Here is a 13,097-nt window from a genome sequence, read left to right on the forward strand (position 1 = left end):
ATTTTTTGTATTTTTAGTAGAGACGGGGTTTCACCATGTTGACCAGGATGGTCTCGATCTCTTGACCTCGTGATCCACCCGCCTCGGCCTCCCACAGTGCTAGGATTACAGGCTTGAGCCACCGCACCCGGCCTTGAAAGGCCCTTTCTTTTAGGCATATGGGTGTAGCAAGTAGGTTGCTGGTGATTCTTCTCTCTCTCTGTGTGAAAAATCTCCCTTTTCATAAGCCACAGCGACACTGTTGCACACATTCCAGGGGTTACAGAGTTTGTTATGGACCATGGTGCTCTTAATAACGGGTTGCCAATACGGGACTCTTCCTCCTCGTTGAGGGCTTTATGTGTAGTTTTTCATTCAATCTCCTGCAAATGCCAGGAGATAGAAATACTCTTTTTCCCTATTTTAGGCAAAGAGGCTGAGACTCAGAGAGTTTAAAACTCTGCTCAGGGTCACTCATATGGGCAGTGTCAGAATCAGGGCTCGAACCCAGGCAATCAGACTTCAGAGCCTCTTAGCCATTGGCCTGGGCAGCTCTGGGCTGCTGATAGTAAGAGCTCTGGGAACTGTAATCCCACGATTGGAGGCAGGGTAGGAAGGACATGAGGCATCTTCAGGGCCAGTGGTTCTCCAGGAAGAGTCCCTGCCCCAGCAGCATCTGTGTCACTGAGGAACTTGTGACCTGTGCACAGTCTCTGCCCCACCCCAGACCTCTGAATCTGACACTGTGGGGTAGGGTGTAGCAGCCTGTGTGTGAACAAGCCTTTCAGCTGAATAAATGCACACTCACATGCGAGAGTTTTTGGAAATGAGGCGCTGGGACTCCAAGAGGTCAGAACTTTATGTCAAGACCAGAGCTGAAACGTAGGAAATGACCCCACCACACCACACGGTAACAGTGTGCCTAGACTGGGGTATGGCAAGATGCCGATGTGTCCAGAACCTATGGGAAAAGAACTCCTGCAACAAAATCTTCTACTACGGGAGCTGCATCCTTTAAGCTCTGTCATTACAAGAGGTCCATGTAGAGATGTGGTGATTGTAAGGTCTATTGCCGAGTTAAATGAGGAAATGAGGCTGGAATAAGAAAAGTAAAAGCTAATTTATTCAGCTCCCAGGCGAGGTTCTATGGTCCAGGAAAGGGGCCAGAGAAGTCGTGCCCGGCTGTTTAGGGTGTGGGGTTTTATGGGGAGGGGAGGCAATTGATTGGCTTTTGGGAAACAAAGTGAAGGCAGCTTTATTGGCTGTTGGGAAACAGGATGCGCGTGGAGCGAGCTGTCATTGGTAGGCAGGCGGGACTCTGGGTAAGTGGGCCAGCCGGGGGCTATTGGGCAGGGTTTGGTGGGGCTTCTTTAACATTTTTTGGCAGGGTTTTTCAACAGCAGGCTGGGGTTGAGTGTATAGTTTGGTGCTGAGTGTGGGCTTGGGTATGGTATGCAGAGGCGGGTACGAGGAAGCCATGTGGCGAGGCCAGATAATGAGCTTGAGGTGATGACGTAGTTATCAGGCACGGAGAGGGGTGGGTGTGTCCATTCAGCTCCCGGCGAGGCAACTGGCCTTACATTCCAACCTTTTTGATGATATAGGACGCCGCTTCTTTTTGGCTACTTCCTGCTGGACAGGGGCAGAGTGGGGAGGTCAGTTGGCCAGTGCCTCAGTTGGGAGTCAGACATAGGGGTGAAGTAGCGTCTGATTTATGGCCACCCTGGAAATTTCCCTCATGCGAGCCTGTAAAAACCTAAGAAGAAAAGGGGCTAGCATTAGTAGAAGACAAATTACGATAATGGGAGCGATGATAGGGGTTAGTCAGGTAAGTATGGGGGATTGCCACCAGTTGAGAGACGAAGCTGGTGCATTCTGTTTCTTTTGGAGGTCGTTTTGGAGGTGATAAAGTGTTGACCTTATCTTCCACAAGGCCTGTTTCATTAATAGAGTAGCAGCACTGTTCCTGAAGAAACAGACAGGTACCTCTTTTTTCTGCCTTTAGTAGGTCAAGGTCCCATCGGTTTTGGAGAGTTACCTGGGCCAGTGATGTGATTTGTCACTGGAGGGAGGCCAGGGAGGCGGCTGATGCTTCAATGGCCGCTTGGAGCTTGTCTTCCAGTTGAGCGGCTGAAGGGATACTGTAGTCCATCGCTCTGCTTCCTATTCCAGCCGCTGCTAGAGAGGATGCTAAGGAGAGGCTAACTACTATTGGGAGGGAGACAGCTCATTTGCTTCGGTGATTAGGGGAGGGTGTGATGAGGAACAGGAGCTCGGCTTGTCCATACACTATTAGCTGTGGGACCAAAGTGACAGGCACACAAGGGAAGGGAAAGGAGGCATTAATAACTTTGGTTAGGGTCCCATTACCCCAAAAGTATCCTCCTGGAGGCATGTAAAGGGAGGATTTTACTTTTACCGTGGTGTTGCAGCTGGGGCTGGAGCTGCTGGCCGTCCCATAGCAGAGAGAGAGATTTTGAGAGTGTACTTGGAACAAGGGGATACCCGTTAACATGGTGCCAGGTATAATCTTTATAGACTTTACTGGACACTCCTGCATTCCAACGGCTGTGCCAGGGGTTGCGGATGTTGAGGGCTAAGGAACCATTGCTGAAGCGAGTGAGCATGCGATTGGGAAGGCTTGAAGGCTGTGGCTTGTGAATAACACAAGAGCTGTATGGGTACCCCCTGTAGTTGGTGTTCCACCGATGACAGTAGTCCTTGGTTTGGTCATAAAGAAAACACAGCCCGTGCTGAAAGTGAAACCCATGATTGCGACTGAATACAGCGCTTTTACCATGTGGGATGAGGATGGAGACAGCAGACTGACAGCCTCCTGTTTGGCAGTTTGCCTGTGCAAGATAATGGGTCCTGGTGGTGGGGCCCTTAGTCCAGGATTCCTGGGCTGCAAAGATCCTGGTTCGAGCTCTCGGAGAATGCTGTTGCCTGGTTGGAGAGGCGTTGCTGGGTGGGGGGTCTTCCAGTCCTGGAACAACAGGGAGGGTGCGGTCCGCGTGCACCCTAAGCAGGTGGCGGAGAAGAGAGAGGAAGGGAAGGTAGGAAGCCAGTGGGGGCGGTTTTACAGGGAGATTGTGAGAAACCAGGAAAGTCCAGCCATACAGCAACTCAAAGGAACTGAGACCCGTTGGCTCCCGCGGGGTGGCTCGGACCCAGGCTAGAGCAAGAGGTAGGAGTGTGGGCCAAGAGAGTTTTACCTCGATGGTAAGTTTGGCCAAATGGTCCTTGAGGCTCCCGTGGGCCCGTTTAACTTTACCCGACAACTGAGGATGGTAAGGGATGTGCAGTTCCCAGGAGATGTTGAGGGACTTGGCGACTAGCTGGACCACTTGGGCCGTAAATGCTGGACCGTCTTCCGACTGGATGGTGGCAGGTAGGCCGAAACAAGGGATGATTTCTTGAGTAAGGAGGGAGGCACCATGTCTGCCGTCTCCCGGGAGGTGGGGAAGGCTTTAATCCGACCTGAAAAGGTATCTACAAAAGTTAGGAGGTAGCGGAGCTTTTTGTGAGTGAGCATATGAGTGAAGTTAATTTTAATTTGCCAGTCTTGGGCCGGTAGGTTGCCACGCATTTGGTGAGTAGGAAACTGTGGCCTTAAGCCTCCCTGAGGCAAGACCTTAGAGCAGGTAATGCATGCCTTGTGTACCTGCTCAATTGTTTGTTGCAGACCTGGCGAGAAAAAGAGGGGCTGTACAAAGTGGTGTAAAGCCTTAGGCCCTATATGTAAAGATTGGTGGATTTTAGCAATAATTTTAGGGGCCTGTTCCCGGGGAAGGGCGATTCTGTTATTTAGGAAGATCCAGCCGTGATTAGATTCTGTTTCCCCTTTTAGTATAAGGGCCTGTTTCTCTGATGGTGAGTATACAGGCTGTGTGGCCGTGGTAGGGAAGAGAACAGAGGTAGGGGTTAACTTGGCATTAAAGACCTTGCTGCTGTATCTGCCTGCACATTGCCCCGGGAGATGGCATTATGCTGGGCCCAGTGTTCTCGGCAGTGTATGACTGCAACTTCCCTGGGCAATGATAAGGCCTGTAAAAGGTTGGAGATCTGTGTAGCATTGATTATGGGTGTTGGGCAAGGAGTTAAGACAGGGCGTGGCATCGGTTAGGAGTGGCAGTAGGAGGTGGGCGGGTGATGGACTTGAGTGTGGGGTGCCAGTGAGTTGGAGAGTGACCCCTACCATTTGGAGAATGTCTCATCCAAAAAGGGGCACGAGGGTATGTTTAAAAAGGAGTGGGAAAAGGGGTGTCCCTCGAGGACACAAGCTAAAGGATGGGTTTGATTAGGACAGGAAGGCTTGCTGTTAATTCCCATGACTGAAACCTGGGAAGGTATGCTAGGTCCTGAGTAGGAAGGCAATACAGAGTAGGTAGCCCCCATATTTACTAAGAAGGAAATGGACTTACCCGCTACCAGTAGCGTTACCCTGGGTTTGGCAAGGGTGACAGGGGTCCTTGAGTCCAGGCTGCGTCAGTCGTCCAGAAGGCCGAGAAGTTGAGGTGAAGGGATTGCTTCCTGCAGACTGGCCTGCCCCTCACATAGAGGTGTGGGGGGTGAGCCCATAGTCCAGGACGGACAGTCAACCTTCCAGTGTCCAGCCTGTTTGCAGCTCAGGCAGGGTCTGGGAGGTGGATGAGGACGGGGCACTCCCGTGTCCAATGTCCCTCTTGGGCACATTTGAAACAGAGCCCGGGCGGGGCCCTTGAAGAATTCTGGGAGGGTTTCGTTACCCCCTCCACTGGATGTTTGGTGGGCTGGTGGCCTCAGGGCTGCTACAAGAGCTTGGGTTTGGAGGCTTACCTTCTGCTGCAGATGGGCCTGTTGGGTGGCCTTAGCCTTTTCCTCTCGGCCATTAAAAACTTTAAATGCCATGTTTACCAGGTCTCGTATGGGAGTTTGGGGGCCCTCCTCAGCTTTTTTAAGTTTCCTCCTTATATCAGCCGCCGACTGGGAGATGAAGTGGGTGGCTAGGACTGTAGCCCCTGCTAAGGAGGCTGGATCCAGCTGGGTATGGAGGATCACAGCATTAGATAATTGGTTAAGGAAGGCAGCTGGGTTTTTATTAGGTTCCTGAGTTATTTCCCTTAACTTGTCATAATGGACTACCTTTTGGGCTGTGCTTTGCATGCCTGCTAGGAGGCACTGTAGCGTTTGGTTTTGGCGGTGGTGGCAGCTGTTTTGACCAGTTTGATAATTTTAATTAGGGTTGGCCTTGGGGACTGCCGCTGTACCTACTGGCATCTGATTGTCTGTGAGATTCACCTGATTAGCATGCGCCCGGGCCACCGTAAGGATGCGGTCATGCTCATCTGGGGTGAGGGTGGAGGATAGGATTACATATGTGGTTATGCCAGGTTAGGTTATATGCCTGGGTAAGATAGCGGAACTCTTTGGTGTAGGCAGTTGGCTTAGTGGAGAAAGACCCTAGGTGCTTCTCGATAGCCAATAGGTCAGAGGGAGAAAACGGAACGTGCACTCATACAACTCTCTCGGCCCTGGCTACCTCACGCAAAGGGCAGAGGAGCCGGGGGGTCATGAGAGTGGGTGTGAGCACTGACAAGGGAACTTATATTAGGGCTTTGGGGAGGAGAAGGAGAAGAGGGAAGAGGGAGTTGTGGCCCCGCATAAGGGGGGGGGGGTTGGTAAAGTGGGCGAGGCAGGACAGATTTTCCGGGTTTTCGGAGAGTGCAGAGCCTGGCAGAGGAACAAGAGCAGAGGGCGGGTCGGGAGCGCAGATACTAAAAGGCCTGGACTTTGGGGACCTCCGACTACTTGCCGTTTTTTTTTTTTTTCGGCAAAAGTTATTTAAATCTGTTAGGACATTGAAGTTGAGTGTGTCCTCTGGAGGCCACTTAGACTGGTTATTTAGAGAGTACTGTGGCCAGGCCATAGCAGAGAGGAAGAACAGCCTTTTCTTTTTTTATGGAAAGGCCCAGTTTGGGTAAATTTTGGACTAGACATCCCAATGGCAACTTGGGGTCTAGGCGGGACTCCTGATTACTCTCTCATAGTTTACTCTCTGTTTTGGGATAATTAGGGGTGAGGAAGGATTCTAAAAAGATATTATATCTAACACAGGCAGAAATACTCCTGTCCCGGAGGGGGTGGCCGAGAGAACCTACAGGCTGCAACAATTATAATAAGAAAGAGAATAAAAGAGACAGGGCTAGGGCTGTTTGCCACATGGCAGAGTTAGAGGAAGTGAGGCCTCAGTAGTAGAAGAAAAGGAGAAGGAAAGAGAACAGAGTTACTTTTAGGGGCATAAATTCAGTAAAGGTTTCCTGCAGCTAGTCGTTTGTTACCCACTGTAGAATATTTTTTACTTCAAGGGAAGCAGGCCTAACCCACTGTATATCAGCTAACAAGAGTCTAACAAAACTGGCGAATTTACAATAAAGACAGAACCACATATAGGATTGACAGACAAAGGATAGGTGCCCCCCAGATGAGAGACCAGTCTGATGCCTTCCCGGCCACATCCCCGAAGGGATGTTTCAGGGCATCTTGGCTAAGGTGTACCCGTATAACCCCCGGGCCTGGTCACCTCAGACCTTTTAGTCGTGAGGTGAATCACCGTTATGACTTATGACGTCCCCGTGGAACTGTGGGCTGAGGTCCACACAAGCCCCATAGCTGTTAGGCTGTGAGACTACACATAAACTCACTCACTCACTCGTGCCGGGGTTAGGAAGAGAAACTGAAAGTACAGTTAATTCACAGACAGGAGCTTGTATGCCAAAGGGCTAGTTTGAGGTTGTAAGCCTGGGTTTTGGTCCTGCTCCTGGGCAGGGCCCAGGTTTGTAAACAGGGCTTCTGATGACCCAAACCTCGGCCACTGCTGCGGAGATGATCAGAAGAGTGGCTCAGCGTCCCGGGCTGCGCCACCAAACACTGGAGGATACGAGAGGGTTCAGGAAGGTGGGGACGTCTCCCACAGAATCCTGACCATGAGAAACCCCTCACAGGGAGAAGACAAGAGTGTAGGGACATCTCTATGCTCAGGTCCTCGAGACGAGGCTGGGACCCCGGGCCCACGATGAGAGACGAGGAGTTCCCGACGCGGCCGCGATTACGAGCAGGGAGTCCACGAGGCAAGCAGCGGGAGGGGTTGTAGGCAACAGAAGTCTTACCTTGTGGTGGAGCAGCTCCCCGGTCTGACTTTGAGAGGAGTCAGTTTCCCCCAGGAGGGGTCTTACAACTCCTCCCTGGTTTCGGCACCAAATGTAAGGTGTATTGCCAAGTTAAATGAGGAAATGAGGCTGGAATAAGAAAAGTAAAAGCCAGTTTATTCAGCTCCCAGGCAAGGTTCTATGGTCCGGGAAAGGGGCCAGAGAAGTCGCGCCCGGCTGTTTAGGGTGTGGGGTTTTATGGGGAGGGGAAGCAATTGATTGGCTTTTGGGAAACAAAGTGAAGGCAGCTTTATTGGCTGTTGGGAAACAGGATGCGCGTGGAGCGAGCTGTCATTGGTAGGTGGGCGGGACTCTGGGTAAGTGGGCCAGCCGGGGGCTATTGGGCAGGGTTTTGTGGGGCTTCTTTAACATTTTTTGGTGGGGTTTTTCAACGGTGGGCTGGGGTTGAGTGTATAGTTTGGTGCCGAGTGTGGGCTTGGGTATGGTATGCAGAGGCGGGTGTGGGGAAGCCATGTGGGGAGGCCAGATAATGAGCTTGAGGTGATGGCGTAGTTATCAGGCGCGGTGAGGGGTGAGTGTGTCCATTCAGCTCCCAGCGAGGCAACCAGCCTTACAGTGATCACAGTTTCAGGTTTGGGTTCAGGCTCTGCCATTTTCTCTGAACAGTAAGACTTAGCTTCTCAAACCCTCTGATCCGTGTTCTGTGAAATGAGGGTAGAAAAGCTGCCCTGGGTGGTTGCCATGCCGTAGTCGTTCACTCGTTGCATGGACGTGAATCAGGTATCCTGTATGCCTGGCAGTGTCCTAGGCCCCGGGGCAGAGCAAGCAGACAAAACAGAGCGTGCATTCATCAGGGAGTGAGCCGCTGATGCACGCACATAGGCACCCGTGTACACATGTGTGCACACATCTGATATAAGGGGTGGCTCCTGCTGAAAAGAGGAAAATAAAGGACTCTAGAGGGAGAGGAGGCATTTCCAGCACCTCTGCGAAGGTGACATAGGATCAGAGACCTGAGCAAATGTTGGGGAGCCCTGGAAGCTCTGGGGCGGAACCCCCTGGGGCATTGGAGGCCTTTGTGGCTGAAGTGGAGAGGCCAGGGAGGGTAGGGGGCAAAGCATGCAGGCAGTGATTTGGGTGCTATTTCCGTCAGAGGGAGGTCACTGAGCAGGAGTGAGGTGGCGTGGTCTGCACATCAGGAAGCTCGTCTGGCTGCTGAGTGCTGGCTCAGAGATGGTCAACACCTAGAGCAGCCAGCAGGGTGCCCGCCACACGGAAGGGCCCAGTCAGCACTGGCTGCCACTGTTCTGTGGTTTCCAGATGTGATCTGTCTATGGCAGCCAGCCCTCAGAGTCATTCCAGGTGGCAGGCAGCCCCCTCCCCGGCGACCAGGGCCTGACAGAAAGACAGGTCTGCTGAGCTTCTTCCCCAGGATCTCTGAGTGGGGCCTTCTCCCGTCCCGCTCTGCTCTCACCAAGAGAGCAAATGGTTCGTCACCCACCTGAGCTGGGGATGGGTCCACACAGAGGACGGGGGTGTTTTGTGTAGAGTAGTCAGAGAACGCTTTTCCCATAGCATAGAAATTATTTTCTAGGTAGCCACAAAAAAGAACAAAAGTCATGTCCATTGTACCAACGTGGATACAGCTGGAGGCCGTTATCCTCAGGGAATCCATGCAGACACAGAGAGCCAAACACTGTGTGTTCTCACTTATAAGTGGGAGCTGCACATTGGCTACACATGGACGCAAAGATGGAAACAGAAGACACAGGGAGTCCAAAGTGGGGGCGGAAGGAAGGCAGACAAGGCTTGAAAAACAGGCTCCTTAGGAGCCAGACCACAGCATCAATCACATTGTATGGCCTGGTAACCAACCTGCATGTGTGCCCCAAATTGAAAAAACACATATTTTCTACATATTTAGGGCAAATTATTAGCTTGGGATGGCCAAGGGCCAGAGAGGTGGGGCAGAAGACGACGTTCCTCTCACCAGAATCAGCCACTCTGAACTGGGCCCAAATCGATTTACATTGTACATCACTGAGAAACTCACCCTGACAGAAGTAGCTCCAGGTTTCTTGGAGTTATGACACTTGCTGTATCGAAGAAGCTCTCTCTGCCTGTGTGAGGGAATTTCAGAGGAGACGGATTTTGGGCTCCGGGTTTCTGGATGTGTTAAGGATCCCCAAAGACCTCCTCTCTGTCCTGATATGAAGGAGGGTCCCTTCACAGCCCACACCTCAGGACCCTTTAATCGTCCCAATACAAAATTCGGTAGCAATGTCTTCTTCTTTACTTTTTGGATCTCTCTGCTTGCTGTCAACAACCACATGGCGTCACTAGGGATGCCAGCATAGACCCGTGAAGGGGCTACATAGGTCAGGGAATACAAATGGCTCACTTCTACTTCATGTGAGGCTGCAAGGCCTGGCTCTGGGAAGCTGGGGCTGTGGGTATTGTTCTGTTAGAAGCAACCTGGGAGAGCTCTGGGGAGTGGGTTTGTCCCAAGGAAAACCTGGGGTTTGAGGTGCCCCCGCTGGTGAGGCTGAGTTGCATCTGAGGCCTTGGCTGGCCCCAGAGACCCAGTTTCGAGGTTCCGGGCTCCATCGTTTGGCTCCTGGTCTCTCCTGCCAGAGGATGAACAGAGAGAGAAGTCGGTCTCCCACCAGACGGTGCAGCAGCTGGTCCTGGAGAAGGAGCAGGCCCTGGCCGACCTGAACTCTGTGGAGAAGTCTCTGGCCGACCTCTTCAGGAGATACGAGAAGATGAAGGAGGTCCTGGAAGGCTTCCGCAAGGTGGGGCTGAATCTGGGGCCCCTGGAGAAGGAGGATCTGGTTGGGAGAGATTGTGGGGAGCACTGGGTGGGTTTAGGGGTTCCAGAAGTCCATCTTGAGCCACCTCCGAGGAGGGGGTCCACACAGGCTGGGAGACAGACTTGGCTGCCCGGGGTTGCACCTGCGTCCGAGAGTTCATGGGGTTCCCGGCACTCCTGGGCATTTGTTCTCGTGAGCTTGACAAGCCTTGTCCTCTGCCTGCGTGTCAGAATGAAGAGGTGCTGAAGAGATGTGCCCAAGAGTACCTGTCCCGAGTGAAGAAGGAGGAGCAGAGGTACCAGGCCCTGAAGGTGCACGCAGAGGAGAAACTGGACAGGTAACGTTAGCCATGTGGGGCTGTGTAGGGCACGTTGGGAGCCAGATGTAAGGCTGAGTGCCCCACAGGGTCGTGGGGTGAGGCTTATGCTGTGCTGAGGTGCAGGATCTGAGAAATAGAGAGACAGGACACAGAAGTACAAAGAAAACGCAGCTGGGCTCGGGGGGCCACACCACCTATAAGCAGAGTCAGGCGAGGCCGGCGAGGCCCCGAATGTCCAGAAGCATGAGTATTTATTGTGTATAGGTTAGGGGACAGGGCAGTGAGTGAAATCCTCTTTAAGGATAGTGATAGGGTCGTGAGCAATAAAACATAGGGTCCATCCCCATTAGGTCACCTAGGCCAGGAGGTGGACAGTGCACAGCAAGGGGCCCATTTCCACAAAGGCAAGGGCCGTGTGCAGTAAGGGGTCCACCCCCATTAGGTCACCGAGGCTTGAAGGTGGGCTGTGCACAGTGAAGAGGGTGCAGTGTGCGATACTTCTATCTATGGGAAAACTACTTCTAAGAAGATTTATAGGAGGATGCTTTAAGTCACATAGCAGTGACAGAGCTGTCAAGGTTACCACCACCTTCTGGCAGCTTCCATTGGGTTCTATGGGAAGATGCTTTTCAAGAAGCACAGTAGCAAGAGCTGATAAAGTTCACAGTCACCAAGGTGGATTGCCGGTCTGAGGGCAGCCTTCCACAAGAACGGGAGCAAGGTCCTACAACTCCTTTATCAGGAGGAGCGGCTGTCGCCCCAAGCCTGCCATACAGCGAGTATCTTTACGATACTAAACGCTGCCGCCTGGGCCATGGAGTGTCCACTCTAGGCATTCCTCCAATTATGAACTAAGATATAATTATAGGTATATATGTAGGGAAATATTCTTTAGGCACTCATACTATCAACTATTATATGATTATATATAGAGGATTATGTAAAGGGAGACTTCATTCCCTATTTCTATAAACTGATATATAATTATGTAAAGGATTATATAAAAGGAAATAGTTGATTAATAACACTATAAAGTGAGATATTCCTCAAGCCCTAACTGTGCCAGGGTTCTGCTTAGCTCTCATTCCTTGGTGCCTATATGGGGGGTTACCCACAGGGCGGCTCCCAGGGGTCTCCCAGCAGCCCTTCCACAGGCAGGCTGGGACCTCTGGCAGCACCTGTGTCATTGGCTTGGAAAGGGGGAATCATCCAAGTGCATGTTTCGATAAGACTCGTGAGAAGGCACACACAGTTAGCATCATTTAATCAGTGGAGGATGCGTGTGCAATGTCCAGGGTGCCCCAGCACCTTGGCCTCAGGGGAATGGAATTGGGTTTGGTGTTTTCATGGGCTCCTGTGTTCCAGCTCCAATGGGTGGGAGCTGGAGCCATATGAGGCTGCTCTCCCTGCCCGGAGCTGGAAAGCAGGAAGTGTCTCTAGTGATCCACAAAGAAGAGTGATCATCCCGAGCTCCCTGTCCCTGCAGGGCCAATGCTGAGATCGCCCAGGTTCGAGGCAAGGCTCAGCAGGAACAAGCTGCCCACCAGGCCAGCCTGCGGAAGGAGCAGCTGCGAGTGGATGCCCTGGAAAGGACGCTGGAGCAAAAGGTAACAGGGAGTGGTGTGGCCTCCAGGCGGCAGGGCTGCTGCTGTCTGTGCTGCTGACCAGTCCAGACAGGCTGGGCTTCCCCAGCCACTGCTGCTCCCGAAGATAAGTTCATGCTTCATGAACATACCCTTGGCTGCTTCTGGAAGTTCCAGTTTTATGCCAGCCCTGAGACCAGCTTCCTCTCCACCATGCCTGGAATTGCAGCCTGCATGTGTGTTTACTGCTATTTTAATTCCTTTTGCAACATTCATTTATCTGTCAGATACTTATTAAGCACCTACAATGTGTTAGGCATAGCCCTTGAACCCCTGCATCCTGCATGCTTACTGGTGAGTGGATGAGGTGCCCACCAGGCCCTGGCAGCAGTGGCCAGCTGATGCAGAACATGGGCAGTGTCAGAGCTGGAAGGCCCAGCTGGCCTCTAGTTCCAGCGACAGGAGTGCTCTTCCCAAGGACACTCAGTTTGAGCCCAGGTTTCCTGCTTTTGGTTCTGGCACCCATACATCTACTGTGTACACTGTCTCCCTGGGTGTCCAGATAAGAAGCTCCCTCCGCCCAGGAAGGCCCTCTGAGCATTGGGCTGTTGAGTCTGTGTATGTGTGAGGTCAGCCTACCTCCCTGGATGTGTTTCTCAAGGAGAGGATTTCCAAATGTGCAGCCTCCTTCCAGTCAATTTCCTGAGCCTTGGGGTTCCCCTGCATGTTCATCCATGAGCCCCGCAGCCTGGGGCAGCAGCACTGCTTATGCATTTTGGTCCTTGATAGGCTGTCACGAGGCATCCTTTATTGGCATCAGGAATCCATGTGCCTCCCGAGTGGCCTCTGCCCCTCCAGGAGCGCCCAGCCAGCCCCAGGGGATTGGCCGTTCTCCTTTGCCCACTGTGGTTGGCAGTGGTCTCGAGGGACATTTGGGCCAAGCAGTGGTGATCTCTGCCCTGGGCAAGTGTCAGCCCTTACTCCATTTAAGTGATGTTGGGGAAAGAGCCCTGGGGAGCAAGAATCAGGGCTCCTGGCCCCACTGCACCATCTGTCACAGCCCTGGGCAAGCCTCACACCCCACCTCAGGGTCTGGGTTCCCTCTAGCTCTGAAAATGAGAAGGGCAGATGTATGATTGGGCAGATGGATTTCCCTGAGGTCCAAACCTGACACTTACCTAGTCTCCACGGGGCCCTGTGCCCTACAGCAGGATGCTCCTGGCTATCCAGAATTCATTCACGTTACAGATCATTC

At 52.4% G+C, this 13,097-nt stretch overlaps 1 protein-coding gene across 26 annotated transcripts in view; it reads left to right on the top strand.

The window, feature by feature from the left end:
• Window positions 1-13,097, top strand: part of TACC2 (transforming acidic coiled-coil containing protein 2) — a 259,898-nt gene that overhangs the window by 243,545 nt on the left and 3,256 nt on the right. For 25 of the 26 annotated variants that reach the window (XM_017508626.2, XM_017508606.2, XM_017508616.2 and 22 more), the window contains 3 exons: window positions 9,762-9,922; window positions 10,171-10,277; window positions 11,746-11,866. In XM_017508626.2, the coding sequence (XP_017364115.1) occupies window positions 9,762-9,922; window positions 10,171-10,277; window positions 11,746-11,866 (389 nt within the window). Of the gene's footprint in view, window positions 1-9,761; window positions 9,923-10,170; window positions 10,302-11,382; window positions 11,711-11,745; window positions 11,867-13,097 lie in introns of those variants that run through there. The other variant, XM_037731397.1, reaches the window with a different exon arrangement.

This window comes from Cebus imitator, unplaced genomic scaffold, assembly GCF_001604975.1.
Source record: "Cebus imitator isolate Cc_AM_T3 unplaced genomic scaffold, Cebus_imitator-1.0 Scaffold396, whole genome shotgun sequence".
Classification (NCBI taxonomy): domain Eukaryota; kingdom Metazoa; phylum Chordata; class Mammalia; order Primates; family Cebidae; genus Cebus; species Cebus imitator.